The 27,950-nt window shown below is 52.1% G+C and overlaps 6 protein-coding genes across 6 annotated transcripts; 2 read left to right on the top strand and 4 right to left on the bottom strand.

The window, feature by feature from the left end:
- The first annotated feature begins 1,607 nt into the window (after positions 1-1,607).
- On the top strand, positions 1,608-9,628 carry TGME49_243400 (hypothetical protein). Its single transcript, XM_018780673.1, has 2 exons — positions 1,608-4,585; positions 5,048-9,628. Exons 1-2 carry the CDS (start codon positions 3,410-3,412, stop codon positions 9,167-9,169), a joined length of 5,298 nt encoding a protein of 1,765 aa, XP_018637510.1. The 5' UTR covers positions 1,608-3,409; the 3' UTR covers positions 9,170-9,628.
- Positions 9,629-11,113: 1,485 nt separating this feature from the next.
- TGME49_243390 (hypothetical protein) lies at positions 11,114-13,356 on the bottom strand. The gene has a single exon (XM_002366797.2). The coding sequence runs from the start codon at positions 12,694-12,696 to the stop codon at positions 11,683-11,685; it is 1,014 nt and encodes a 337-aa protein (XP_002366838.2). The 5' UTR covers positions 12,697-13,356; the 3' UTR covers positions 11,114-11,682.
- Positions 13,357-14,744: 1,388 nt separating this feature from the next.
- TGME49_243382 (hypothetical protein) lies at positions 14,745-17,770 on the bottom strand. The gene is made up of 3 exons (XM_002366796.2): positions 17,232-17,770; positions 16,172-16,664; positions 14,745-15,901 (listed from the first exon to the last, which is right to left on the bottom strand). Exons 1-3 carry the CDS (start codon positions 17,475-17,477, stop codon positions 15,210-15,212), a joined length of 1,431 nt encoding a protein of 476 aa, XP_002366837.2. The 5' UTR covers positions 17,478-17,770; the 3' UTR covers positions 14,745-15,209.
- A 1,146-nt stretch (positions 17,771-18,916) lies between these two features.
- On the bottom strand, positions 18,917-21,006 carry TGME49_243378 (hypothetical protein). The gene is made up of 4 exons (XM_018780672.1): positions 20,692-21,006; positions 20,025-20,201; positions 19,308-19,384; positions 18,917-19,057 (listed from the first exon to the last, which is right to left on the bottom strand). The coding sequence occupies exons 1-4, from the start codon at positions 20,819-20,821 to the stop codon at positions 19,037-19,039; spliced, it is 405 nt and encodes a 134-aa protein (XP_018637509.1). The 5' UTR covers positions 20,822-21,006; the 3' UTR covers positions 18,917-19,036.
- Positions 21,007-25,167: 4,161 nt separating this feature from the next.
- On the bottom strand, positions 25,168-26,383 carry TGME49_243370 (hypothetical protein). Its single transcript, XM_002366795.2, has one exon. The coding sequence runs from the start codon at positions 25,998-26,000 to the stop codon at positions 25,515-25,517; it is 486 nt and encodes a 161-aa protein (XP_002366836.1). The 5' UTR covers positions 26,001-26,383; the 3' UTR covers positions 25,168-25,514.
- Positions 26,384-26,582: 199 nt separating this feature from the next.
- TGME49_243360 (hypothetical protein) lies at positions 26,583-27,077 on the top strand (the record flags this gene model as incomplete). The annotated part of the gene is made up of 1 exon (XM_002366794.1): positions 26,583-27,077. One exon carries the CDS (start codon positions 26,583-26,585, stop codon positions 27,075-27,077), a length of 495 nt encoding a protein of 164 aa, XP_002366835.1.
- Positions 27,078-27,950: the final 873 nt, after the last annotated feature.

Raw genomic sequence — 27,950 nt, 5'->3', positions numbered from 1 at the left:
TTCTTTCTTCTCGATCGTTCCTGTTCCCTTCTCCCCTCCGCGTCGTTCTCTCTGCTCTTTCCGCGCGCGCTCGTCTCTGTCCGTCTGCCTGTTCCTCTGGCCCTCAGCCTGCTTGCCGTTCCTCTCCAGACAGCCGCAGGGAACAAATCGAGGAATGCACAGAGGAGGCTGCCCAGAGCGAGGATTCAGTCGATCTTTCGCACCTTCTTCTCTCCCGCCTTTCGCGTTCCCTCGTCTGCGGTTGCACGCATCAAGAGGCCGACGCCGGTGAGCATCGCCCCTGCTCCAGCTAGCCAGCGTAGAGAGACAGCTTCTCCGAAAACCACGACCGAGAAGCACCCCGAGAGCAGAAAGTTGAAGACGAACGTCAAGACAGAAGGCACAAACGCAGTTGCGGACTCCAACAGGGCGCGAAACTGACAGTGGAGAAGAAGCGCGTTGGAGAAGGCCATCAGCAGCAAAGGCGCGACTCGCAGAATTCCGAGAAGCAGCAACAGACTGCAAGGTAGAAGAAGAACGCCTTCGCACAGAGAAGGAGGGCGAGAGACGGACAGCTTCGATCTCCGCGAGAAGACTTCGGAAGCCGAAGAAGACGACAAAGGGGAAGACGGCAGGAGTGTCGACGCGTTTCTGTCCCCAGCTAGAGAAGCTCTCGTCGCTTCTGCGTGACAACTCCCAAGAAAGCAGTTGGTCCAGATGGCATGAAGAAGCGACAGAAGAGAAGAGGGAAGGCGCGCGACAGAAGGTGAAGCTTCTCCTCTCTGGCCTCTGCACGCATCGCCGGTCTTCTCAGTTCGAGGAGAGCCTTCAGACGGTCTCTCTTCCTCGCGTTCTGGATCGCGACTCTGCTCCTCTTCTCCGCGGTCTGGATCGCGACTCTGCGCACCTCCGTCCTCTTCTTCTGAAGCAAAACAAGACGGCGAAGAAGACCCAGGAAGAGGCGACAACCAATCCACCAAGACGAGAGAAAGACGGGAGAGAGGCGCCTGAGAGTGGAAGTCGAGAGCAAGCTTCCCGCAAACAGAAGCCACGGCCGCAAAAAGTCCACAGCAGAAAACGAGAGAGAACAGCCGAAGAGACGCAGAGCGAGTCTGAGGCAGCGAAACGCGGAGACTGTTTCCTCCCGAAGACTTCCGTCTCTCAGATGCGAGATTTGAAACGCATGCAGATACTCGAGAGAGACGCGACTGAACACCTTGGTCGTTGGACTGTCCAGACAGGCTCTTCTCTTTCTTCCCTTCTTCCATGGCGAGACAAAAAAGACGAAACGTTTCTTGTGTCGACGCGACGCCCTCGCCGCCGACAACACTGGGTGTTGCGTAACACAGTTAAAGGTGCTTTGATGCTTTGTCCCAACTGACAGCTGTCATCTGCTTGGCATTGCATGTCCTGTGGCGTGACGGTGAGGGATGGTGATCCTCGCGCCTTCTCTCTCCCTCTCTGATGCCACGAAGATTCTTTTCTCCCAGCGGCCTCCGCCGTTCGCTCGCACTTTCGTCGAAGGTCCCTCCCAAGACTGGTAACAACGTCCTCCTCTCCAGACACAAACCGCAAAAAAAACGCACTCTCTCCCTCTCTGTGTGCACTCTGTCTTCGCTTACTGCCCCTTTCCTCGCGCTCGGATTTCCTTCCTCGCTCTCCAAGTGCCTGGCGTCTTCACCCTTTTCCCTGCAGACTTTGCCCGACCCACGGCGGTACACATATACCCGAATCAGGCCGATTCCACAGCAAACTGAACTGGAGTCCGTCCAGCTTTTTGGCTGGAATTCTTTCCGCGACAAACCTGAGAAGGAAGAGTGCAAGAACAAAAGAAAAGAAGGAGGGAAAGAAAATAAGAAAACGCGAGCTGCAGAAACGCCCGCGCGAGACACAAGAGCAACGGGAGACTGTCCGACAGACTCCTATACACGCCAGTCGAAGAGATGCCTCTTCGTTTCCTACTCCATCGCCGAAAAGTCCGAGTGTCGTTTTTCTTTTTCTGATTGTGAAAACACGCAAGCCAAGGAGACACGAGGGGAAAATCTTCGGGGATAAAACGGTGCTGGCGCATGTGCGGCGAACCCGGGGGGTCTGCCGCCTGCTTTGCTCTCCGCGAATGGTCACGGCATCAGAGTCACCTCGAACTCTTCTTGGCTTTTCCCAAAGCAGTGGCTTGCACTTCTCCAAATTTTTTCAGACTGCTTGGGGGAGGCGAGAGAAGCTGCTACTCTAGCGACAAAAACGAAAGAAAAGCCGACAGAGCGCGATGGACGGAGTTAAAGGACCGCAAGGATTCAACCTGCCTCCGCGCCGGTGTTACAGCGAAGCACACGAGCAGCAGTCGTCTCTTTCATTGGTTTTCTCTGTCGTTCGACGCGGAAATGGTTTATTTCGGGGTAAACGTGAACAATCGGCTTGCCCGGTCCCTGACTAAAGGACCAACTTGCCCTCCGAGAAAGCTCTTCTCTCGTGAGGCCTACGTCTAGCCACAGAAAACCACAGCGAAGCATCTATGAGTAGATTCATCTATATATACATATGCATATACACATATGTATATATATATATATATATATGCATGAGATATTTGAGAATGTGGTTGTTGAGTTGTTCGAGTGAAGCAAGGCAAACAGCGACTCGCATGTGTATCAAAGCGTATGGAGATGAAAGTGGACAAGTGTTTTGCGGCTCCTTGTATTTTTTTCTATTCATCTCCAGATGAGCATGCACCTGTGTCTTGTGCAGTTTCAGTGAATCCGCTTCTTCACTTGCGTCTGGCTGTGTGTCTGAGGACGGTTCTTTTGGGTCTCCGATTCTCTTGAGCCGTCCGGAGGCCTTGGACGTCTTATTCGTCTCTTTTCTGTTTAAGAAGTTTATCTACGCGCTCGAGAGGCAAACTGTATTAGAGTGCATGCCATGGCTTTCTCTTTTCTTGATTTCTTGCAGCCAGTCCCCCTCAGTCTCTCTTCGTCCTCCACTCCAGGCGCGTCAGTGTCTTTCTCTTCTTGATGCACCAGTGTAGTGTCTCTCCTCTCCCAGGCACAGTGCCAGGTTCGACAGTCTTGTGATTTGACGTACAGACGCTTGTGCGTTCCACTCGATTCATTCAAGGCTCCAGATGGCCAGCGACGACTCTCTGCCTTCTTCTCGTCGCGCTGCTTATCCTCATTCTTCAGCTCTTCCCCCTCCCCCCCTTCCCCGGGTCGTAGGTCACTTCATTACCAGCGAATGAGTGACCCTTGACCTTCACTCTCCATATCAAACTGTCGGGTCTCCTTCCTCACTGTCGCTCTGCGTCACCTTCGTTGCCCGCAGAAGAGGAAGATGCACAGAGAGAGCGTTCTGCATCAGAGAAGAGGAGAAGGAGGAAATTGCGTACGTCTCGCGCTCCTCAGTTCTTGCAAGAGGAAAGTTGAGACACACTCCTGAGATGGAGTCTTCAGACTCACAAGCGGGTCCTGGCCTCTGCGGACCACAGCGGGGCGGAGACAGCAGCCGAGAGGCTTTCCAAGCAGGCGAATACGCCTGGGAAAGCGAGGAGGTTAAGGAGAATGGAAGCGAAATGCAGAAGAACGAAGATCCTTGCCGCAAGTCCTCACATCCTACGGACTACTCGTCTGCGACAGAGCCGCCTTTCTCTCCCGGCGTCCCTTGCGCGAAAGAATACCCTTCTTCTCTGTCTTCTTCTCTCCCTGCTTCTTCTCTCCCTGCTTCTTCTTCTCTTATCTCGTCTCCTCTTTTCTCGTCCTCTGCTTCTTCCTGGAGGGATTCTCTCAGCTCGTTGGTGCCTGTAACAGTCGCCGGGACCAGTGTCGGGCCGGTAACAGATCTTTGCGTGGAGGCGATGGGCTTTGAAGTCTGTCGAGGGAACGGAGAGTTTTATCTCGAGTTTTTTTTTCGTCTGAACCACGCATGCTTCGCTGACTCTTCTCGTCCTTGTTGTCACCCTCATTCTCCGGCGCCTATCGCCTCGCACAGCGCTCCAGAGACCGCGAACCGAGTCGCCGCTTCTCTCGCTCTCCCTGCCCAATTTAGGCCTCTTCCACACTCGTCGCAGAGTCTCCGGTCGCAAGGCGTAACATCCCACAACTCGTGTGTTCCTCTTTCGTTTCCTCCGCGTTTGGCTGACATTAAAGCTGGAGGGGCCTTGAGCGGTCAACCGGAGTCGAGTTCCGTCCCTGTTTTCCACCAAGAACTCGAAATGGCCGTGTTGCCCTCCTCGGAGACCACGAGCAAGGAAGCTGGACCCAGCGAAAAGAGACTCCTCCGCTCGGAGGCGCCAAACGGCGCGCCTGACCGCGATCGCAACGAGCTCCTCTTTCCCTTTCGCGCCAGAAGACACACACCCAGGCGGTCGAGTGTCACTCCGAATTTCCGAATGGAAGCGAAGAGCCAGGCAAACGACGGAAACAAAGCAGCACAACAGACCCGAGAAGGCGAAGACAGGCGAGACGAAGACCTCCGACGCGAAGCCTCGGAGGCGCGTGAAGGAGAGGAAGCCGCAGTCATTCGGGGCTTGAGAGGGCGAGACAGGGAAGAGCGCGACGAGAGGCGGGCCTCAAATTCGACAGGAAGGAAACGAGGAGAAGGCGAATCTGTAATGAAGGTGAACAACCCAGGGGACCTACGCGGAGGCAGAGAAGAAGATGAGTTGTATCCTGAGAGAGAAGACGATGCAGAGATGTTTCCAGGGAGGAGAGAGACGGAAGTGATGCTTCAAGGAACACGAGAGTCGGGTGGTCTCGGTTTCCGAACTGAAGAGGGCGCAAGAAAGCAGCCGCCGCCGATTAATTTGAGACGGCGATACAGAGCGTTTGCAGCTCTCCACGTTTACTTGGTGTCTCTCTATCCTCGAATTCCTCCGTTTCCTCCGAAGCTTCCTCTCCTGCCTCTCCTCACCCCACACCTGCAGTCTCTCGCTCCTCCCCCCAACCTTCATACGGCGGCCGCGAGCTCCGATAACCTCGAGGGCGCCGCGAGGTCCTCGTCCTCGTCTGGCTTGTCTCCTTGCTCTTCGTTGGGTCTCGAGTCTTCCTCACTTCCTTGGTTTTCTGTGTTGCCCCCGCAGGTCACGCCTCCGCTGCGGAGACGGTGGAGCACCAGCAGCACGCGGTTGGCCTTTCAGTTGGTTCAGCAGAGGCAGAGACAGCTCCTGGAGTATGTTTCCGCGCTGCTGAGGCGCCCCGATGTCATGGGTGATCGGCAGGTGCTCGCCTTCTTCAATCTGCTGCCATCCTACAAAACGGAGACACCTGTCTCCTCAGGCAGCCATGGCGCTGTGTGCCCCGTCTGCGCCTCGTGCCTCGGCCGCATGCATCCTCTGAGGCCCCTGCTGCTTCTTCAGTTCCGCGGCGCCCGACGCGCAACGTTTGGAGTTCTCGCAAGACTATCGCCGTCTGGGTGTCTCCGCGGAGAAGGCAAAGTGGCGACGGGCAGGCGATCCGGCTTCAGTGGCGAGGCGAAATGTGACTCTGTGTTCGACAGAAAAAAAAACAGCGAGGGTGCTTCTCGAAACGAGAAAGCTGACTCTGCGCCAGGGATTCTCTTCGTTTTCCTTCTCCACCGCACGGCCTCTTCCTTCTTTTCGCGGGTTGTCAGTGGCCTTCAGCGGCGCGCCTCAGCGTCGCTCTCGCCGCTGCGGCTTCAAGAGCAGCTGTTGGGCGCAGCCGCTGTCGGCGACTCCGCGGGGGTGTGTGGCAGCAGGGCGGAACAACAGCCTGGAGGGTCGGCCGCGAGGAAACTCCTCTTCCAGGAAGCGGGGGCCCACTACTTCAAACGGGTGTCTTTGGTGACAGCGACCTTCAATCCCCTCAGGTTTTGTGGCTCTCGCCTCTCGCCCTCGCCTGTGTCTCCACAGTCTTGCCTGTCTCCCTTTCGCCGCGCCCCAAATCTCTTCGGCTCCCCAACCGGCGTTGGGGGCGGTTTGGAGGCAGAGACGAGCAGTGAAGGCACGAGCGTCGCCAGCGAAGTGGAGCACGAAGGCTCTTTCGTCTCGCTTGGAACGAGGAGACTGGGAGACAGTGGCGGACATCGCGGCGCTTCTTATGCCTCTCCCAGGACTGCTGTTAGGAGCGAACAAGACGCGAGACAGATATTGGAGACTGTCCACTCCTCGCCGCTGGATGAAGGGGTGTCTCCACCCCAGGGAGCGGATTTGGAAGTCTCGGTTCGCCTTGGAGAGAAACGCAGCACCCGACGCATGCACCCTGAACCTGCGTCTTATCCACTGGAAGGTAAAACGACCTGCCTTCCTCTTCCCGCCCCTCTCACTTCATCCTCTTCTTCCTTTTCTTCATATTCTTCTTCTTCGTGTTCCTCTTCATCTTCCTCGTCTGGCACAGACGGGTGTGTGTGGCCATGGGCATTCGGGCCATCCCTGCCGGATTGTGGGAGATCTGGCGCTGTCGCTTCTCCCTGGGGTTCCCTCCCTCCTAAGCAGCAGAGTCTGCTAAACGAATTTCGAAAGTTTCACCAAGAGCGTGCAGGTTACCTGCCTGGCCGAGCGTCTTCCTGCTGCTTCTCCTCTTCTCTTCGCCTTCTCCTCATCGGACTCGCCACCGGCGGCATTATCTGTGGCGCCGTCTTCCCTCCCCCTTCTCTCTGTTCAGAGTCGTCTAGTTGTTCTCCAGCTGCGTCCTCTCATCTTCCTTCGTCTTCCACGTCGTCTCGTCTCCCTTTGTCGCCTTCTCCTCCTGTTGTCTCTTCTTCTGAACGCCGATTCTGTGACGAGACAGCAGAGGCACGAGACCCTGGCGAACAGCATCGGCGGCGCGAGCCTTCTGCTGCAGTGGTGGAAGGACGCTCGAGCGAAGAACCTGAGAGAGCAGAAAGACCGGCCGGATCCAGAAAACCTGTCGCATCTCGTTCCTGTGCGCGCGTGTCTCTCTCGGCTTCCAGTATTCCCTTTAAAATTCTTCCATCTGCAAGTTTTCTGCAGACCCCCCAGAGAAGCGGTGACGACACCGACGCCCAGAAAGAGCACTGGGCCCCCTCGCGCCGCCTCACTGTCTCCGATGTCTCCACCGCCTCGGCCACTGGCGGAGACAGAGCCGACAGAGGCCCTGCCGAGTGTTCCGCGCACCCAGCTGTACATACACTCCGTGCAGAGACTGTGGGGCGGGTTGCAGGGGGCCTTCGAAAACGAGGAGAAGCAGGAGTATGCGAGTCGCCTCCAGTTTGTTTCCTCTCGAGTTCCATGGAAGAAGGCGCACAAAATCTCAACTACCAGGAACTGCATTGTACTCAGCACGAGAGAGAAACAGAGTCGGGGGCAGGTGTACAGACTCCCGGAGGGAGGTCAGAAGCACCTGCCTCTGCTGCTTCGTGTTGTGCTGGAGTTTGCACACACCCCTGGACTCCGACAACGCTTCCTGTGTTTCAGCCACACAGAGGTAGCGTGACTGTTTTGCTGACCGTCGAGGCACCCGTGCTCGACAAAGTTGACGAGACTGTGACGCTCTTGGTGTCTGCGGCTCGCGACCGTCAGGTGTACGTACACGTGGCGTCGACAGGGCGGCTCCTTCTTCGGCAGGAAATCCCGGCAGTCGGCGCGCCACGCGTCGGTCGTGCAGACGACGCTCTTCGCCTTCTTTTTTTAGGATGCGATGATGGAAGCATCTGTGTCTATCGTCTCGCTCTTCTGTCGCCCTCGAAAAGTGGCGTTGCGGGTGCGGGCGAAGCCGGAAATCTCTCTTCTTCCTTGCCTGGGGCGGCCGCGTCGAGAACATTAGGCACAGAAGAGTTAAACAGTGGAAACGGCGCTCAAATGCCGCCTGCGAAAGTCTCTTTTGGGTCTGCTGAAAAACCGAGAAATATGACAGATCTGTCTCAAGACAAGGAGGCCTACCGGGTCCGGCTTGTCGTGGCGGCGGTGGCGAGAGGAACGCTCTCAGGCTCCCCAGACGGCAGAACGCATGCCTCTCCATCTCTGTTTTCCCCGCTGAAAGACAGAGGCGCCGATGCTTCAAAGGTCTGCGCCGCGCCGCAGGGACAGCAGGTGGCGGAAGGTCTTTCTTCTCGTCTGTCTGCTTTGTACAGCCTTCCGCGTCTCGGAGCCCAGGAAGAGACGCCCAGTCAAACTTCCACTTTCTGTCGGAAAATCGAGGCTATGTGTCTTGCGCCCGAGCGACAGCTGCTCTTCACAGCGACCACTGAGGGATGGATCCACGTGTGGCGATACCACACAGAGCCTCCTGCCGGATCTTTTGATGACCCCTTTTCACGGTCTACCACTCGGCCCTCTGACGGAGACAGTGACGCAGCAACCAATGCGAACCGTACCGGCCCTCCTATTCCATGCGCCGCTCGCATCTCAGCATCCTTTTCGAGTACGGCTTCCACATCCACGCCCCAGCGTTCTCCTCTGTACCGTGGGTACGTGGAACTTCAGTCACGTTCTTCGCCGCCCTGCAGCGACGGTCCGAACGCCCCTCGGGGTGTCTCCTCGAGACCCGAGGAGCACAACGAACGACTCGCGACTGCGGGGGCGGCTGCGGGCCCCCAAGTGGCGCACACCCCGGTGTCTCAACAGCAGAATGACGAGGAAACTTCTGGCGAAACGACGGATGGAGTGCATGCAGTCTGGAGGCGAACCCAGGGAGTCTCATCCCAGGAAGGTTCGATTCGCTTGGAACTCTTAGGGAGACTCGAGTGCATCGCTGCCGGCATGCGTGTAGGCGCTCTGGCGTGGTGGCCCTCTGGGAGTGTCCTGGCCGTGGCCAGTGTTGAGAAGAAGCGAAAGTTTCTCCACCCCCGATTACCTCGAGGAATGGGGAATCGGGAGAGAACCGCTGGCAAGGGCGGAGTGATTTCGTTCGTTGCTTTAGGCGGCGGCTCTCGGAAAAGCCCGCAGGACTGCGGGGGGCCGTTGCCCCTCTCCGACGTCTGGAGACAAGCCCACTGGGTGTTTCGAGAGAAGCCACTCGGTGGTTCCGACCAAGGAAACTGTGGGGCGGGCGGGAGGGCCGAGAGCCAGAGCCATACAGCCGCAGAGGAAACAGAGGCGCGGGGACGACTTGGGGGGCGCCGTGAAGACCGAACGAGAGAGACGGGGATTCACGGAGGGATGGTGTGTGTGTGGCGCGCGCATGCAGAGAGTATAGTGGACCTATGGATGCTCGAGGAAGAAGCGATGATGAGCGTCGACAGAACCGGGGCCATCAAGCTCTGGCTGCTGCCGCCAGTTTGCTGAGGGTGGAGAAAGGGTATTTTGAAAAAGGGTCACAAACGGAAAAGAGTCAGGAGGGAGTTGTGTGGAGTGAAAGGAAGAAAGGCCAAAGTCTAAAATATAAAATGGGAGAGGTAGGCGCCACATAGGCGGAAATTGACCAAGCTAGAAATGAAGTCAGGTCTTAGACTTCTCTTTTTTTGGACATCGGCAGTCGTGGCGAAAGAAGAAAGCGTTTATCCAGCACCCTCTGGGATAAGGGCCTGTCGAACCTCGAGATTGCTTCGTGTGACCCGCTTTCCTGTCTAAACGCAAGTTCCAACAGCTGAAGGAATCGGAATGGAAGGTGTAAACCGAGTCAGCTGTGTTTCGTTAACGAACCAAGACCTGTCGAATAAATTGTACCTTCTGCTTCACGAACAGGGCACTGACTCCTCTCGAGGCTTCGTGTTTGTCGAGACAAAGAATTCCGAATACGGACAGGCAAGCCATCACTATCCTGCATAGTTTCACACTGCCTGAAATCGTGGAGACCCAAGTAACGAAAAACGACACCTGCGAGTATGACGAAACGCGCCATTTCTAGATATCATGACGTTGTGTGAAACTCGAAGCAAGTACGTAATCAATCGGTACAGAGTATCAATCCTCGCTCTACTACCGTTCATATGAAGAGAAAGACTTGTGTTTACCACTCAGGTACAAATAACCAGCTGCCTCATAGATATATATGTATATATATGAGACCAATAGAATCTCGCCTGGCCCCGCCATGCAAACGGTAGTCTGTGCTTGTAGATAATGAGTTCTCAAATTCCCAAAGAAAGTGTAAGAGGAAAAGCCCTTATATGTATGCAGACACATACCACCAAAGCAAGAATCTTGACAGCAATCCGTTATCTATTCATTGGCGTCGATGTGCTTGGCTGCAGAAGATTTTACGGAACCAGAACCGGGTCAAGTTTTCCCACGTCGTGAAGACTACGCCGCTCTTGATGTGTGGATGTCCAGCGATTTCTGCCTCACTGGCCACTTTTTCTTTTACGCCAGTCATGAGATACAGACAACGAAGTTCTCTTTGTTTGTTGAGCAGACTCTCCTCTTCTTAAGACAGCTCGAAATGCTTCGTCCCTCAGTAGCCTATGGGATTGCGAATATTCCAGATTTGTCCTACGACGCTAGATCACAGGATGGGGACACCCAGAGAACTGTGACCTCTTCACAAAGCGACATAAGTCACCAGACATGATGCAATGCCAGTCCGAAGAAACTCTAGCAACGTAATGCAGCCAAGATATTTATGACTGCGTTACAGCACCCCCTTTCCGACACGTTAAAGTGGAGGTCTCGGATTCAGGAGGGTGCGTTCTCCAGAGGTCTTGATCCTGCCCTTAGATTCGCCGAGGAATTTTCTCGCGAAATCGACAAGCCACGATGAGAAGAGCTGTGCATGCTGTCCGCACCCACTGAAACTTGAAAAACCCATGCAGAGGTACAACTCCGTTTGCCAAACCGCCGTACGTAAACCCCGACAAGTTTTTCGACGCAGAAAGCGATCGGTGGTTTCAACAACACGCGAAAACGCCCTGGGATTGGTGGACGGCGTCTCGATTGAGTGAGTCTCCACGAGAGTCGGTTTCGGGTTTGCGGTAAAGACGTGGATGAAACTACACAGAAACTAAAAGCGAAAGGAAGTGCCGTGACCGTGGAAGCGTGTGTGTGAAGCATCTTCCTTCTTGGATCAAGATCTGTTTTTCTATATCTATGTAACTCTATCTATGCACATCTGCCTAATTCTATCTTTTGAGCGCGTGTCTGCCGACAGAGGGAAAGGAGTCGGAAAAGATGTGACCGACCTACTCTGTGAAGAAACAGAGCTGACCTGGAACTCGAATGCTCGTCGCGTAAGGAATACCAGCATTCGCTCTAAGGCTCAGCCCCGGGCAGTGCTACCGCCCCTTTTTTTACCGGAAAAATAGTTTTCACCAGCTGCTGAGAAGTTGTAAAACAAGGAAAACATACTAACGGATATAGGGGAAGGTGACAAGGTGTCACTGCGAAACCAAGAAGTCAAATACCAATAATGAGAAAGCAAACCGTAACACTGTACGGAACCGTTCGCCCTCGTCTCGCACTCTTTGGCATTTCTCTTTCAACTCTCGTCGTATCGGTCAGCCTGAAGTATGTCTGTTCTTCTTTTTTGCTGCGAGCGAATCTTTGGCTGGCTGTGAGACATCCAAACCCCGTATATTCGTTTGTCTCTATTTTTCAGAAGAAAGAATCGCATACAGGATGAATGTACACTGCAGTCACCCTGAGTCCTTCCCCTGGTCTCTATTTCGAGTCAATTTCGAGAGTCTCGAGAGAGCTGACAACGCCCAGAACCTTTACTTCGCTCTCGCGTGTCAAAAGACACGCGTTTCTCATAACCTCTTCCAGCATCTGTGCTCCTACCCCCCAGCGCAGGTTGTTCCCCTCGTCCTATTTCTTTTCTCTGACCGAAAACAGCTTCTCTGCTTCACTGTCTGCGCCCGTTCTCAGCGCCTCTCACACGCGCGTTCGTCTCTGAGAGCTGCGAGGGCCTTGAGAAAAGCGGAAGTGTCTTCATCGTCTACGCCCAGCCTGCCTGTGTCTCCATTCGAAAGCAAGTGAGCTTCGCCTTCAGCGGCAGCGCCTCGCCTCGGCCCCGAACTCTGTGTGAGTCTCCCCTCAAACGTCGAGGCTCGCAGAGCCTGTTGGTGTTCATGGGCGAGGAGACGCTGTTGTCTCTCTTCTTCCTGAAACTGCTGAAGCTTAGGGAGACACCACATGAGGCCGAAGAGGGCTGCTGCGACGAGGAGCAGCGGCTGCTGCAGAAGAAAGAGGAGACTGAACGGCGGCTTCACCACAAAGTACGCGGGTGGACCTGTCGCGGGAACCAGAAGGAGAGGCAGCGGGAGCGGCATGTCCGTCAAGGGTCGCAAACTCTCGCCCAAGAGAAAGACTCGAGCGCGAGAAGCAGGCTTAACTGCCTCAGCGGGCTTCACGGCTTCATGCGAGACGGTGAGACGGTAGGAGGGGAAGACAAGGAGAGGATGGGAGGGCTGGAGCAGGTAGGAGCCTACGGGAAGACAAGGGAGAGAGAATTCTCCCGAAGAAGACGGAGAGACCGAGAGGAAGTCACCGTTGACAGAGATACGCACACCAGACAGAAGGTCAGGCGGAACGGCTACGCGGCCGGAGAGGAGTGGCGCCGAAGGAGAAGTGGAGGCACAAAACGACGCAAGCGAGGGGCTGGACGGGGTACAAGCGGCGAAGGAAGCGAGGAACAGGGCGAACAGCAGCACAGACACGTTCAAGACGTGGAGCGTGGTACGGGAAAGGGAGTTCCTTCGTTTGCAGAATAAAAACATTTCCGTGTGTGTTTCTGCCTCCTCAGAGACGACGCTCTCTTCACCGGGAGAGCCGTGGGCGGTGGAGACCAATCGACGTTCGCTGGATACCGGGGTGTGCCACTCCATGGTTGTGTAAGGGAAGCAGAGAGTCGAGAGCGGAAAAGCCCTTTGGAGCATCGAGACGTCCGTGGCGGAAGCGTCGTACAACAACCATCAACAGCGTCGTTCTTCTGTTTATCTTGTAATACTGAAGTCCTACCCAACGGCCTACGGGTAGGCAAGGGATCAAACGGATGAGTAAGCGGCCGAGACAGGAACTGAAGAAACGCAACAGATGGAGAAGAAAGACACGATACTGTGGTTTCAACGAATTCTTGGGGGTTGATGATGCCTCGATCGAAAAAGCCAGCGACACACGAAGGAAAAACTCCGGCATTTCATGTAGGTGCAGACTTGTGATGAAAAGACAGACTCTGCATCTACTTTTTTGAGGAACCGCTGCTTTAGTGCCAGGAAGACGATCACGAGATTGAAATTGCGAATAGTGCCGCGCACACCGACGGATACAGAAAGAAAATGGCGGCGAAATCGCCGCGAGATAAGCAGAGACACAGAGGAACACTGACAGACACGAGGGGAGACGGAACTGGAAACACAACCAGGAAAGTCACCCTTTCAGAGGTGTTGCCACACCTCATGAGCCGCGAAGATCCATCCAAAAAGCCCCGAAACATAAAAACAGATTTTGTCCGTATCAAAGTGTGTACTTTCCTCGATGCGCTCACAAAAAACTGTGCATGCCGCGCTGCTCGGTTCTCTTGGGTGTGGAGGTAGTCTACAAGAAATCAAAAAAGCCTTTTTCAACTGCTAGATGATGTGCGTTGCTTTTCGCGATTCCAAAATACAAGTCAGCTCGTCAGAATACTGTGGAAACGCTGCACCCTTCCGACTTTACGTCCTCATTGCGATACTCGACGTTCCATGCGTTGTTGGAAATTGACTCAGCTGTCCATGTCTCCGTTATTTATCCTCACATTTTTAACACTTAGACTGATGTAAACTCATTGTTTTTTACGGCGTAACACACAAACACAAGCGAGGCTTCGCACGCTCAGCGTTAGCCGGAATAGACAGCACACAGTCACATAATCTGGAGCTTCCCCGGACCCGCCACGTACCGAAACGGAGACGGCATGGATTTACAATGTGCTAATTAAAATTCATGGTCCGTCCATGATCTGCTGTTCTTAATGCGGGATATGGATGAAGTACAGTTGCAGCTTCCTTGTACGCGACTGTTTTGGAGATTCGGTAGTCGCTTTACTTCCACGTGCTTGTCAGCTTTAGTTGCAGCCTCCATGTCTGGTACACTGCCGGTGGAACCGCCTAGATACTTATCTCGCTGATAATTGTTGGTCAGAAGGAAACATCTTGTAATTTTTTGGAGTTTATGAATTCCTATTCGAGCCTGCAACGCGATGACGCCCGGTATGAACAGAAGATTGTTTGTATTGTCTTGTGTAGATTCGAGCATACCGAAGAAAGTGCAAGAATTCAGTTACGTTCATGCTGCGTTGGGTGCGGCAAAGGACGCGAGGCTGGAACCCCTGAATTACACTGCTGACTGGCAAAATCAGGCGTATCATGGCGTTTTTTTTTCAGCGTCTCTTTCTCTGTGACGCGCTTGACAAAAACTAGAGCCTGTGAGGCCACTTCCTAATGATTCTTCATAAGCGACAGCGGAGTTCAAGTTAGAGCTTCTCCGTGATCTCTAGAAGGAGATCGGCTTTGATCGTTTCCGTATCTCTGGACGTGCTTTTATACACAGTTCCAGTGAAGATTATATCTGCGTGCTTTCCGTGTACGCCTCTGCTGTCTTTTTCTTTTGGTGAGTTCTTGCGAGCGAAGACAGTAATACATGTATTGCGCGTAGAACACAACCGATTAGAATATACCTTGATATCATATGATGTCGAAATTCAGCGATTTTGAGATAATACTGGACTCCTGGTGTGACTAAGCACGACAGCAATTCAGGGTGGATAGTGTTTCTCATGCAACACAGCAGATGTGTGGATTGCCACAGCAAATTTTTTCGGAGACAGTGCACTGAACACTTGCTTTCAGCCGAGAGTGACTCGTGCGTCAAAAACTGAACAGCTGTGCGAAGAGGTTTGAATTTCGGTGAAGACACTGAAGCAGTGTGCTGCTCACTGGGCGAATCCCATAAATCTCAGTCTGATGGGGCCTGACAAGGGTACGGCCAAGAAGTGCGCCGCTGTCGTGGGCCGATGCGACACTTGTATCGCGATCAGATCACATAAAAAGATTGAGGTTTCGATCTTTCCCTGGAGAAAGTCCCAATTCTTTCACATGACGTTCCACCCAGCACGTGTTGTGGAGCTGCCACATGCAACATTGATTCCCTGTTGCCACAAACTGACTCCTCTGATAACCCCATCGAGGTCACGATCAGCTTAACGCAAGCCGCTGCTGTCCCGTGAGTCAGACTCTGGAAAATGTGGCACTGTTCACAAATGCGAGAAGAGAACATTCGATGCCGATTTGACAAACTCCCCGGCTCTGCAGTCGCGTGCTCACGGGACCACGGAGTGTGCCCGAGCGAATGCATGGGGGCGAGAACTCGCGGAAGATGCTTCCTGAACCCAGGCGAAACGCGGCCCTCAACGTTATTGATCAGAGGGCTTTTCTCCGGTTGTATACGGCTGAGAGTTCAAGGTGGCAGGGAACCATAAATGCAGCGTGGCATCTGCGGCGAGCGTGGTGGAAACGAGAACCGTCACAAGGTCGGCAATCGAACGCCGAATCCTGGAGGAGAAAATGACCTTGTCTGCACCGATGATTCCGGATCCCAGAAAATTGGTGATGGGTATTCTGGTGGATTCCGGAGGTTCCGCCCCAGATGGCTCTGATTGCCCTTCTCGGACACCGAGAAACGAACTGGGCGTCGCAGCGGGAGAACCGACAGCCGTTTCGCTGTCTGAGCCCTCGGCCTCGGCTGCCTCTGCTGCCGGTTCCGTCTCAACGGAGCTTTCTCGCTCGAGGAAAGCAGTGCCCCTTCTTCTGCTTGGCGCGAGTCGCTTCAGAACTAGGGCGGTAAGTTCCTTGCCAAAATCTTGCACCCAGTTCTCGAAACCACCGCACGCGAGGTGAGCAGCATCAGCTGTCGCCGTTGTGTCCAATACTTCCACGGGAAAGGGACCCCCAGGAGACAAAGCGGCAGCGGCATCTTCAGACCGAGAAGCCGTGGCCAATTTGGTGATGAGTCTCTGAATGTACCAGCTAAGAAATTTTGTCAGTTTCAGCCGAAGGAGGAATCGGAACATACGCGCGCCTCTTCCCCCGATTTTGTCCTGCAGGACTGCAAACAGAGCGTGATCACATCCAGAAACAAGTGTGGCTGTCGCTGAAAACGGACAAAAAACACTTTCATACTGAATCAGTCGAAAGGCGAGGAAAACGTCAAGTCGGCTGACTCTATGAAGCTGCTGAAGTAACATCTCAAAAAGAAAATGGGTGACCACGTTTCGTGTGGTACCCCCCTTCTAGGTCAATGTAGCAAGCGAAGCGAAGGCCTGACGTAGCAAGAGCTGTTTTGGAACGCATTTTGTCAGCTTGTTTTCAGACGTACTTGCATAGGCGTCGGCGAAGGCGTTGCCAAGCACGGAATCGTTTAGTCTCTGAATCAAAACATTATCAGCGATGGCAGTGCTCCACTCTCCATCGAACTCCTCGGCCGTCGCCTGAGCTGCCTGCAAGTTGTCTGCGTAAACGCTGTCAAACATCGACTGCACAATTTTCCGCATTTTGATGACGTTCTTCAGTCGGCGGCAAGAGACGTCGTGTCCAGACGCAAGATCCTGGTCTCTGCGGCAAAGCAAATCCGGGCTTGCGTTGGCACTGTAGGCGCGAGAGATGAGCAAGGACATGAGGAGATGAGTTGCAAGTTTCCTGGGAACCTCAACAGGCTGCTCGCGTCCCGGAACGTTGACAAGGACGACAGCACGACGTTCCCAGTGCTTCTGGCATTCAGACAAATCAAACAGGGACATCATGAGTCGCAAGTCCAGCGGGTCGGCAAGCGGCGGTTGCAGAGCAGCGGCAAGCTGGCCGAGTCTCCAGGGCTGAGAAAAATCAAAGGAAAGTCAAGGAAAACACGAGGCGAGTCAGTCAAAGAATGGGGATACAAACAGGGCAGTTTCGAGACAGCTTGTTTTCGCTCTCTGTTAAGAGAGGGGAAAACCGCAATTCATGTACTTGTCAAGTGACGTAGCTGATGTACCTGCCTAAAATTACTTCTATTCGACTTTTCACTCTACAAAAGTTAATTCATCAGAAATTCATGACGTCCAGCAGTTTCCGCTGTCTGCCGCACTCCAGTGGGTTGCTGGTTCACAGCAACCGTCAAGGACTTGGGTTGTCCGTATCGCATAACTAGTCACATCCAGTGTTCCAGGAACTCTAATATTGCACGTTATTCTTATAAAGACTTTCCCCGTTTGGATCCTGCAAGTATTGCCATACTCAGTCACCAAGGTACTATTCTGTCAGAAATTAGAGAACTTGGTTGCCTATACCTCATAATCGTTGTCACATTCAGCATCCTACAAACGACCCTGCAAGAGCTTATAAAGGAACCAATTGGATGTGGTATACACTTGAAGTGAAAGTCATTCCCGCAGTGCCCTTACCTTCTTTTTCACAGCCTTCAAAGGGCAATCCTTCAACCTGTGGGTCAATTCTGTGGCGACGCAGCTACGATTCATCGCATCGTCAAGAATGGAGTAGGCCCCGGGGGTAATCGGACTCTTCTTCACGGCATTCTTGATCCACGTTGAAAATTTCTCGATGTCCAACTCGGCTACTGTAGAGTACAGGAATCGAATCGAGAGAGAAGCACTGAGAACTTTTCGGAAGGTGAGGTCTTCATTTCCCATGTGGCCTAAGATAAGAAATCTATTGTAATTGATGGGAATCAAGTTAATATTCTCGAATCATATTTATGTAGTATACAAGGAGTGACCTAAATAAACTTTACGTAGTACAATAAATGATTTTTGCTTAGAAATTAAATTTTTACTGGAAAAGTGGTATTGTATAATTATAGATATGACCGAATTAAAACTGACACAAGTTAAAGTAGCAAGCTTTCGTAGCCAGCACTGGACTCTTACTGGCAAGTAATCTGACGGACTCATGTATAAACGCATAGTTGAGCAAGTTATGTGGTAGATGAACAAAGTTGAGATACGGAAGAGAGGGGGCCGTATCCCACGCGCGGTCGAAGCCGAAGGTTATGCACAACCACGGCGTCGCTAAACTATACGACTTGCCCAAACTTGCGTAACGGCGGGTACATGCACGACTTTGGGGGAGGGCCGGCATACAGTTTATTTTCCTAACAGCAATTAAACCAGGAGCATATGCGGCTCTGGATCTCCTTTCGATTTCAGATATATGAGAGGCGACAAGGTGGAGGACAGTCGGTTAAGACGGTGAGTAGATCACTGTAGCAGCAGGAAAACACTCCGCACAGACAGTAGGAAAAGAAAACTCTCACGATCAAAGATGACGTGTTCCCACAAAGAGACTCCTGCTTACCTGGCGACTCTTTGCCGAGGACAAACGCGGGGTGGGATACAGGGAGAACAAGGTTCCTAAAATACTCTGCATATAACGGACATGGTAAAGCAACAGGACGAGTGTCTCGTCAGCTCTGAAGCACACGATCTCGAAACGAATGTAGTGGATGTGTCTGCAGATACTGAAGGAATGAAGGGCATGTCCATTTCGTTGTTGGGTCCGAAGGCCGATTATCCTATAAAGATCACTTGGGGTAAACCCGTTCTTCCCTCAATTCGAAGACTCTTATTACCACTGGGACTATGTTTTCACTACTATACATGGTCTAGGCATGACGTTCTTCTTATTGCTGACTTTGTGGAGGAGGCGCTCCATGACTTCGTGCTGATTTTCTGCAAGCCCAAATGGTGCTGAAATTCTGGGAACTTCTACCGGCTGGGATCTTCCCACCAACCGATTGTTTTTACTTCTCACAAACCAGGTATAATGAAAATACACACATATTTCTGCCCGGAAACCAGAATTGATGTTGATGTAATACAGGATATCCGAAGCACATACTGTTTTCAGCTGTCTTATGCAATCAAGTCGGGTGGTGCTGTACAGAAACCGTAAAGAACACGGTTGCCTGCGTCTCATCACTTCAGTGATTCTCATTCTCCTACGAACTGTCAGAAACGGTGAAGCACCTGATTATCTATATCACGTATACGACGTTTTTCAGGTGTGTCCCGTGTATTGGTTCTTCAAATAAAACAACACGTACCGGGCGACTCAGAATATTTTTGCCTGTGCTCCATCAAAACCTCAGCCAGGTATTGCCGCCTGTCTTTGCAAACATGTAACCTGATCCCCGTAGCTTTCACAGTGCGGCACGCGGCGGTCATGTGAAACTGCACGTCTTTGGCGATTCTCACGCAACTAAGAAGGTCCCCTGAGAAGCGCACAGAAAGAAACCGAACCAGCTGTGAGGTCTGCAGATGTGGGTCGCTGCTGCCGTCGTGTAACGCCTTTGCTCTATGTCTAAATTTCATCTGTCGGTACTTCCGTAAACAGACGAACACAGTGTACACAACATCGGCGTGTGGAACGGCTGAACACATGGTGAACTGAATATCTGTGGCGGTGACTTAGCGTCAGAAGTCACTGGTAGGAATGGAGGCTTCCTTTGCGCTCCCACTTACGGTCGAACTCTCCGCTTCCGAGGGCAGCCAAGATGGCCTCTCCGAGCTGAGCCGCTGAGTCGCCGGCGCTTGCTGTTCTGCGCATGCGCTACGAAATAAGTTCACTCGAAACCAAAAAATGTTTCTGATTAATCAGGCGGCTACAGTTTGCGATGAGGACAGCAGACAAGCCTAGGAAAAATATAAGCATTTTGCTGTGCACGGTTCGGTCATCCCCATCGAGCACTAGGAGAAACGTTGAAATGCTCTCATGACCCAAAATGTGATCTGTGTCTGTTATCCACGGAAACCGTGGGGATGTATCATACTATCCTTCGCCACTGTGTCTGTCTATAAGACTGCATCATCTACTATCGAGTTACTAAGGAGGGTGCTTGTGTAGTCTCCTTCATGTGCTGAGCTCATGTAGGAGAGCTCTACGCAAGCAACCAGCACTTAGAGACAAGAGAAATTACTCGCTCGTCTGAACTGGCTCCGACTCAACCCTGCACAAAAGAGGTAAATCCCAAATTTTTATTTTACCCCATAATGTGGTACTTACTAAGCAAAAGGGGCAGCCACCTCGTACACCGAACATGCGACGGAGTCGTGAACCTCTGCTTCTTTTCGGGGCTGGTGTATCTGATGTCTCGGTATTCTCTCCAGAGGCCGGTGTATCTGAAGTCTCGGTATTCTCTCCAGGGGCCGGTGAGCTGGAAGGGGAGGTTGAGGTCTCACCTGAAAGAGGGTTGCCGCCTCCTTGCTCTCGAGTCTCTTCTGCAAAGCCTCCGTTATCAATGCCTAGTTCTCCATTTTCTGCTCGGCCATTTTCAGCGAAGGAAGGACTGAGATCCACGTCTAGGAGAGTCTGGTGAGTCGCAATTTCCCGCTCGGTGGTGTACCCATTGGTGAGACCTGTAGGGAAGACAATTGTGGGAAATCATGGAGAAATTGCTGAAAGTTAGTAAGTCAGGATAAAGTCTAGAAAAGTTTATGAGCACAATCTGTGCATGTAAACCTCCTCTGTCCAACAGTCACCCGAGGCTTCGTCACAGTTTGTCCAGGAGTGAGAAAGTCAGGTATCACCTAAATAGGGGTCATAGGCGTGAGGACGAGAAAATGTCGAGCTTACAAAGAGCCCGTTGCAGATCAGAACCCACGAAAGATCAATAAGTATCCTTCGTCTCCCCATGCATACCGTTAAGCTACCACAACGTTTAGCGCTCGCAGTTCTGAACACTTAACATGCGCACGATGTAACGAGGCAGTCAAGTAGGCTACCCGAGGTTCTCTGCTTTTCGTGGAAAGGAATTTTGGCAATTCTTGTACGGTGGGAAAGGTTGAAGAGATTCATCTAAAGAGTTCCCGGCTAGGGAGTACTCGTTGCCTAAAAACAACATCTTACCTTGGAGTTCCTGTTGGGCCTCGCGCTGTGTCGCGAGCACTGCAGCATGACCCAGAGATTCCAGGACAAACAGACTTCCGAGGAAAAGCAGATGGGGGAGACGAGGAAAATAGACAAATCCTGCCATCATGTATGCCTAAGCGTTTCGTTCAGAAATTGCGTAGGAGCCATGAAAAGCCACTTTTGCTCTGGTGACCAGCTGATGGAGACCCTCAAGGGGCTGCCTGGGGGACACCAGGGGTTAGTTGCTTCGGACAGTCGATTAATCGGTTTCCACCAAAAATGATGATACCCGCAGAAAAACATTTATTCAACTGTATGGGAGCGTTCTGCTGGCGGTGGAGTTGGGTACGCTCCGTGGTTTGCCTTGTGCATTTAAATACGAAAGAAGCCAGGGTCAATTCACTACAAGACCACGCGAACCCCTTGTCTCAACAGGACACTGGCGAGTGCGCGTACCGGAGAAAAGTGCCATGTACAAACAAATTCGAATTAGAGAAGTGCCTGGGTAAACACCTACCAACATCCGGTTTATGCCAGAGGCGGAAATTGGAGAAGAATTCGCCACTTGACAGCGAATCTATGAAGCCCGTGTGTTTTCGCTGCTTGCGGGAAACCCATCTGGTGACTGAACCCGCGGCGCCCGCAAGACGACAGACAAAAATCGGTTATACCTATACGTGCTGGGCTTCTGGCTAGCTAATAGAGGGCAACGGGTCAGCGTGAGTGCCCAAATTCGATCACGCTTTTGAAAAGGATGGCAGGAAAGTGTTTTGCCGTCTATTTTTCTGATCAGCACCTCGGGGAAAACGTCCGTACGTCAAAGACGGTTCGAATGCGTACAGTCAATTTTCAGCCTCCACTGTCACTCATGGCTTCGGATTCAACTCTCGGTGCAGTGAACCAGCCGCCAAAATCAATGAGGGCAGAGTGACAGTTTGTCAGTTAAACTTAGCGTCCCATAGCTGTAGTCACCAACAGGCTGGGGCAGATGCATAACAGAAGGTATTGCAACGAAATGGCTTATCCCTACTTTATCCGCCGCAAAGCGCCAGACCTTTGTGACGACGGGGGGGTCGTGCAACTTCACCACCCACACAAGATTTCGTGATTTAGTTCACTTTTTGTAAAATGCTGTATTTCCTGAAACTCAGATTCTGGCCTTTTACTTTGTAGTTCCCTGACATCCTGCTGTATGGAGTCATCCTTCATGGCACTGTTGAGCTCTGACAACAGTAAACGATGATGAACCACATGGAAGCATCGACAGTGTATGTGGTATGTTCGGTGATGCACATCGCCTTAAGTGGATATTGTCGCAGGTGAGAGTTGTCTGATGGACTGAACCTGTCGGAAAGCGGAGATACTTCAGTGCGATTAAGAATGCGTTGATGATGTGCCACGACGGAAAGCACGTTTTTTAGGGTGTAGTCACATACAATCCCTCAAAATAACTAGTAAAAACCGCATAGATATTTGCTGGAGTATGTTGGCGGACAAATTGCTAGCCTTTTTGGTTGCCCTGAAGGCGGTTGTCAAGCTTTTCCGTTTAGTGGGCGGGACTAGAACGGGAGAACATCTCTCCCTGAAGCTGAATTATTGGGGGTAGATCTGGCTATGTCAAGCCACTAAACAAATCTGACAATCAGAGCAATACATTGGCCAGTGCATCACCTAGCATTTTATTGTTCGCACTGTGCGATGTTGTGTAGAACGACTGAGCCTTACTAGTAATGTTGGTGACCGTCTTCAGTCTCCTTGGGAGTGCAAAGCGAACATTCCAATGTGTCAGTTTATGCGCTCTAAACCGTCGACGGTGTAAGGCTTTCGGGAGGAGAGTGAACAACGGGAAGACTCTTTGTATTCCTGTTGAGGGTGTATAAGGGTTGATCCTTGTTCCAGGTCTCATGAAGTGTCTACCTCTTTTCATAGTTTCCTCTATCGATATTCGGGGAACCCAAAACAGACACTCTCTGCCGCGCCGCATATTCAAATGTCTTCAGCATTGTCAGTCACTCGAGAGATTGTCGCGAAGACAGAACAGTCTGAAAACACAGTAGGGTTACTTTAGTGCAGGTTCGTATCAAAAACATCGTGATCCACCACGTAGCTGGACACATTCATTGACCGCTTCACAAATGTGTGCCATGAATAACACTTCTCGCGGAAGCCGGCCCCCAACAGTCAGAGAGACCCCCGGGATGTTTTCCCCTTCTGGCTATCGGTGTTCGTGCGGAAATGCTACTAGTCCAATCAAAGTGACCGAGAACAAGGACCCAAGTGACTGCCGCTTTATCATTAGTAGCCATGGCTAATACCCGTGGGAAACATTGCAAAGAGTAGCATCACTTATAGAACGAAACGACTGTTGTATCTGGTGATAGGGCACCACACGGATTTTCAGCGTCTCTGTTGATACTTTGCACTGTAAGTGTACGAGGTGAGAGAGAGAATGTGTCTACCACTGAAATGGCCTTCTTTGCTTTGTTACTGGAGATACCAGCACTGATCAAGCAACTTTCTCAAATCTCCTTACATCAAAACTAAATGGACGTTCCGATGCGGCCCATGCCGTCGCGCTGAATTGCGTGGCACAAATGTTAGCGATAGCGGAACCAAAAACGATCGGATCCAGTTCACCTAAGCATCTTTCACTTCTTCGTGCAGAAATGATAAAGAGGATTTTTCATATGCAAACCCAAAAAAAGCCGTCGCTAACGTCTCTGGGATACGCAGTGCATGTAAATGTCGTTTAACGCTGTGAACAGAACAGAGTCGTAGCCAACTGTAGTGATGCAGTTGTAGAACCTCCTAGAGGTATGCCCGGTATGCAGTTCCAAGAAGATGTGGATTAGGTAACCTCTTCGACACAGCATAACGAACCAGTACCATCTTTTTGAATGAAAACCTGTCGTAGCGACTGGCCCCATCAAGCGTGTTTTTTCTCCGTGTGCATGCAGGTTTGCGTTCCAACGCATCGATTCCCCGGATATCAGCAAGAACAGGGGAAAACGAATAATAAACGATGTTGCCGTCCTTTCCGTTTTTTGCTGAAGACCTGGCAAAACGATCCCTCAGGTATCCGAACTCATATACGCGCAGCCGTCTCAGAAGATGTGCTGCCCCTTCGCATTACAGATCTAACTGTGTGTGCACTGAGAAATCGACTCTAGATAAAACCAACTGTTTTCTGACGCGTTTTCCCAGTGCATCCTGAAGGCAGAAAAATAGAGAGATAGTTGTTGTCCCTTTCTGGAATGTGACCAGCTTGCCTAACTTGTTCTACTTCCTGACCTTTGAATACTGTCGAGTCTCGGTGATTTGGCAGAGCAGTTTTCTGGGCAAGCAAGTGAAGCCAAGTAAAACTCTCTCTCGTTAGACGTGGAATCACCTGTTCATAAAAAACTGGAGTCCCCTGATCCAATTACTGTCAGGCCCTCCATTTAGCGCTGGTTAAGTCTGGTTATCTTGATTCTCTGTCGGGTCACCTCTGCGGCAACTTCGTTTAGCTACCTGATTAATTTTGAGAATCCACAATTACGAAGGTTCCCTCGCTTTTAAGGTGGCTAGGCAATATTTCCAACGGAGCATTCGCACGATCGTGCACCTTGGGTCACACAGGAGCGAGTCATTTGTGTATTGGACTGACTGCAACTTTCGTTCGTTACGACCACTGTTTGCCAACACCGTGGGAAGCTTCACAATGCTTCTACGCCTAGGTTTCCCGTGGGCATACGCCGGTCACTTCTTACGGCATTTGTTTCGCTCGGTCGAGGGATGGACGCAGGTGATGGAAATGCGAACACCTTCAAGTGTTATTCACCACTTCCCGTATGCAACCGCTTCCCAGTGACAAGAAGCTGACGGGAAACCCGGATGAGGCCTCGTGATCTCTTGTGAGGAATTAGTCTGCGTCATCATTTTTCTTACACGGATACAAAGGTATCTATGCCTGGGATTTTTCAGTGTCGCGTTGTTTGAAGCTGTATAGTGGCGGTGGTCTGAATATCGAACACCTTACCTGGCGCCTTGGCTGATGTAAGAGGCCCGAGTCACCATCCGTAGACGATGCAGACCCAGCGGTCATCAGAGGACAAACAGGCCGCCGCAGAAACGTAATGCTCCACTATTCTGTTGTGATCCTGGACGGCACGGCACTCAGTTTCGTACGAACCATCCAACTGGAGCTGTTCCAGAGTCAGACACGGACTGTAGGTTATTTTACTTTCCGAAAGATATCTCTGTGCAGCCCACAGAGGCAGTACCTGTGGACGTGACAACAATGTCTCGGAGATGGTCAGTATCTTCCACGTCTTCTTTGGGTGGCCCCTCAGCTAGTAGCGCCTTTCAACATCATCCGTCTCAATGTTCGTTTAATGTATTTCGAAGGAAAACTATTGGGGTGCCGCTGTACGTGTCATCCCCTGAGTCGGGACAGCCCGTTGGTGTTACTCAGGCTGTGGGAGCCAGAGAAACGACTGAACAACTTGTCTGCCACTCCCCTTTTCAACGAGTTCGACCAATGCCGGCCCTCAGTCTCTCATGTCAGGCGAAGGCTGCTGTCACTCACAATGCAAACAGATCCTCTTACGGCACTCTGAGTTCCCGCGCTGTTAGTTCCATGCGCGATTCATCCGTCCCGCGAAATGTGTCTGCATTCCCTAGGAATGCACTGATTCAGACAAATGACGTTTGCGTCCCCCAAGATTCCATGGAATTAAGCGCGCACTTGACTCCCAGATGCATGCTGGGTGTGCAAAATCCACCTTTAACCAGGTCACGATCAGTAGAAGGAGGCTACGGCACCCCTGCTCCCGCTGTGACTAGAGGGCTGCCTCCCTCCGTAGTTCGAGGTTACAATTTGCAAACAACTCAATGGACCCACCCAGAAAGCGACAAGCCCGGAAGTTCCCCCGACCCACTTTCTTATGCAGCTGTGCGGGTGCGGAGCGTGTCTTCTCACGTGGGTCCCGGAAATCGACGCAGGCTCCGATCCTTATCTCTAGCTTCCTCGAATCTGGAGAGAGGTGAAAGACTGCGCTGCATGCGACAGCTGACAGACAATCAAGTGACGGGAAAACCGGCATTGAATGACAGAAGCACTCTGAGAAATGAGGAACAAAGAACTGCGATTGCTCATCTGCTACAGCTGATACCTCCGCCTTGCGCACGGATGTCTCGAAAAACACCAGATGAACCAGGAGCAATTCGCAGCACCGTCGCTCTGAAGAGCGCTCAAGCCTCCGATCGGCGTGGCCATCTGTTGTTAACGACAGCATCCTCAAGACCTTCCGCAGAGGTCCCACCATCCATCCCACACTGTAGAATGGAAGCTGGAAACCCTACACGGTCACTCCCGGCACGGAACTCGAAATCGGTCCCGCCTTCATTCTTCGGTCGCGACAAGTGCTATTCACGGCAGACACGTCAACAGAAACGGAGTCAATTCTCGTCTTCCTCGACCGCCTCAACGCCCGTTGTTTGGGACGGCAGTTCAGTAATTGAATATCACCGATTGTCTTTTGGCAAACGGTCTGTGCTTCAGAACGCATTCGGACAAGGCGTAGAGGGGCACCACGAAGGCGACCCTAGAGATTCCAAGCGAGAACATATTCCATTAGCCATGCCAGAGGGTCTACAATCAGAAAGTGTACTGGAGACTAACCCTCAGGAAAGAAAAACAATCCTAGATAGGACCACGATGGTTGCAATGGCCGTAAACGAGTGGAGACGACAGAACCTTACAGGAAGCAAGAGGGAACGACATAGCATATGGCATGGGAAGGAGGCAACGCTGGGTGACATGACGGCCGAAATAGACACCAAAAACTGGAGAATGCTGCAGGAAACAGTCGTCCACAAATGTGCACCGGAAACACTGAAGGCGCACGATGATAATGCTAGTGCCTCTACATGTGAGATTTTGCCGAGAGAAGACGGGGACTGCCAGTGTGGACACGAATTTAGGGATACAGGAATGCCCCATCCGGTACCAGTTGTTCCGCTACTTGCTGGCTGGAAGATGGTATCCCGTGACGCGCCATTTAACACCTTCCCTTTTAATGAGAAACGCCACGTTCGCGGCGGCAGATCCACTGAGGACGCCAGTGCAGAGGCCGTTGACACTGGTACCGAAAAATTACAAGGATTGTTGCTTCCTTTTTCGTCCCCTTCGCCATCAGAGTTTCCATCGTCGTCTCCCGTTAAGCGGGATGAAATCCGGAACTGTGTCTCCCGACGCCACGGTCTGTCCACACCTCCGTTACACTGTCTTTGCCATTGGACCAAGGGAACAAAGGATTCTTCAGGCTGTAAGGTTCTTCGTGGTTTTTCTTGTTCAGAGCCTACGTTGTATCATCAGCACAACCCGGAAATCGAAGCGTTAGCCGCAGTGACAAAGTCGAATCCTTGCTTGGTCGAAAAACCTCTTACTTGTCCTTCCGACTTCCCTCCTGCAGTTCACTCTTCATCTCATGCCGTTGTCCGTCTTCCGTCTTCGTCTGGCTTCGTTCATTCTTCTCACCCTGTAAATTTCTGTCTCCCTCCGGTGCCCTGTCGCCTCTTGACTTCTGCTACTCTGCCGCCCAACCCCGCTTTGGCTTCTTGTTCCAGAATTCGCTCTTTGTCCCGCTTGGCACTAGCATCGCAGCAGTCTGTTCGTTCGTCTGCGTCTGCTTCTTACATTGCTCTTTCCTCTCCTTGCCCAGAAACGACCATCTCTCTCCTCCCACTCCCTGTCACCTTTTCCGTCTCGTCTGCGAGTGCTTGGTGCCCCGCCCGGACCCCTGCCCTTCCACCTACGGCGTTTTTTCCTCGGCTGTTTCCATCCGTTGTTTCCTTAAAGCCTTCCCTCCGTCCAACTGTGTCTCCAGAAGAGATTTCATATCCTCCGGCTACGTCCTGTCTCGTGAACTCCGCTCTCTCGTATCTGCTCGTGAGGCATTCTGAAAAAAAGTCCACAGCTTCGCGTGTCGCTAATGGTTCTCCGACGAAAAGTGTCGTTTCTTCTTTGCCGCATGACCCCGAAGCAAACCTCACACAAAAGCATCGGCTTTCGGACAGGCAAGAGCGTCTTGTGGGTCTCCAGCCTTCGTCAGAAGCGAAGATGCACTTGAGTTTCCCGTCGCGCTGCAGACTGCCTGGACGCAGCGCCGTTTGGCTACAGCGGGTCTATGAGTTTTCCCCGAACGTCGCCAAGAAACGAGACCTAAGTGCAGACTGCATCTTACCTAAAGATGACCGACGGAGATTCAGCAGCT

The sequence above is a fragment of the Toxoplasma gondii genome, chromosome VI (assembly GCF_000006565.2).
Source record: "Toxoplasma gondii ME49 chromosome VI, whole genome shotgun sequence".
In the NCBI taxonomy this organism is placed as follows: domain Eukaryota; phylum Apicomplexa; class Conoidasida; order Eucoccidiorida; family Sarcocystidae; genus Toxoplasma; species Toxoplasma gondii.
This window is presented reverse-complemented; position numbering and strand designations above follow the sequence as displayed.

Excerpts from the sequence above, each read along its gene's own strand:
- TGME49_243378 (XM_018780672.1), bottom strand. The coding sequence starts at position 20,821 with ATGATGGCAGGATTTGTCTATTTTCCTCGTCTCCCCCATCTGCTTTTC. Across the intron at positions 19,385-20,024 it reads AGGCGGCAACCCTCTTTCAG|AACAGCAAGCGCCGGCGACT; the intron begins GTGAGACCTCAA and ends GCGCATGCGCAG. Across the intron at positions 19,058-19,307 it reads CGGAAGCGGAGAGTTCGACC|GGGACCTTCTTAGTTGCGTG; the intron begins GTAAGTGGGAGC and ends TGCGCTTCTCAG.
- TGME49_243390 (XM_002366797.2), bottom strand. The coding sequence starts at position 12,696 with ATGCTCCAAAGGGCTTTTCCGCTCTCGACTCTCTGCTTCCCTTACACA.
- TGME49_243400 (XM_018780673.1), top strand. The coding sequence starts at position 3,410 with ATGGAGTCTTCAGACTCACAAGCGGGTCCTGGCCTCTGCGGACCACAG. Across the intron at positions 4,586-5,047 it reads AAGGCGAATCTGTAATGAAG|GTCACGCCTCCGCTGCGGAG; the intron begins GTGAACAACCCA and ends TTGCCCCCGCAG.
- TGME49_243382 (XM_002366796.2), bottom strand. The coding sequence starts at position 17,477 with ATGGGAAATGAAGACCTCACCTTCCGAAAAGTTCTCAGTGCTTCTCTC. Across the intron at positions 16,665-17,231 it reads TGAAGGCTGTGAAAAAGAAG|CCCTGGAGACTCGGCCAGCT; the intron begins GTAAGGGCACTG and ends GATTTTTCTCAG. Across the intron at positions 15,902-16,171 it reads CTTCGCCGACGCCTATGCAA|TCCTGCAGGACAAAATCGGG; the intron begins GTACGTCTGAAA and ends CTCTGTTTGCAG.
- TGME49_243370 (XM_002366795.2), bottom strand. The coding sequence starts at position 26,000 with ATGGTGGGACCTCTGCGGAAGGTCTTGAGGATGCTGTCGTTAACAACA.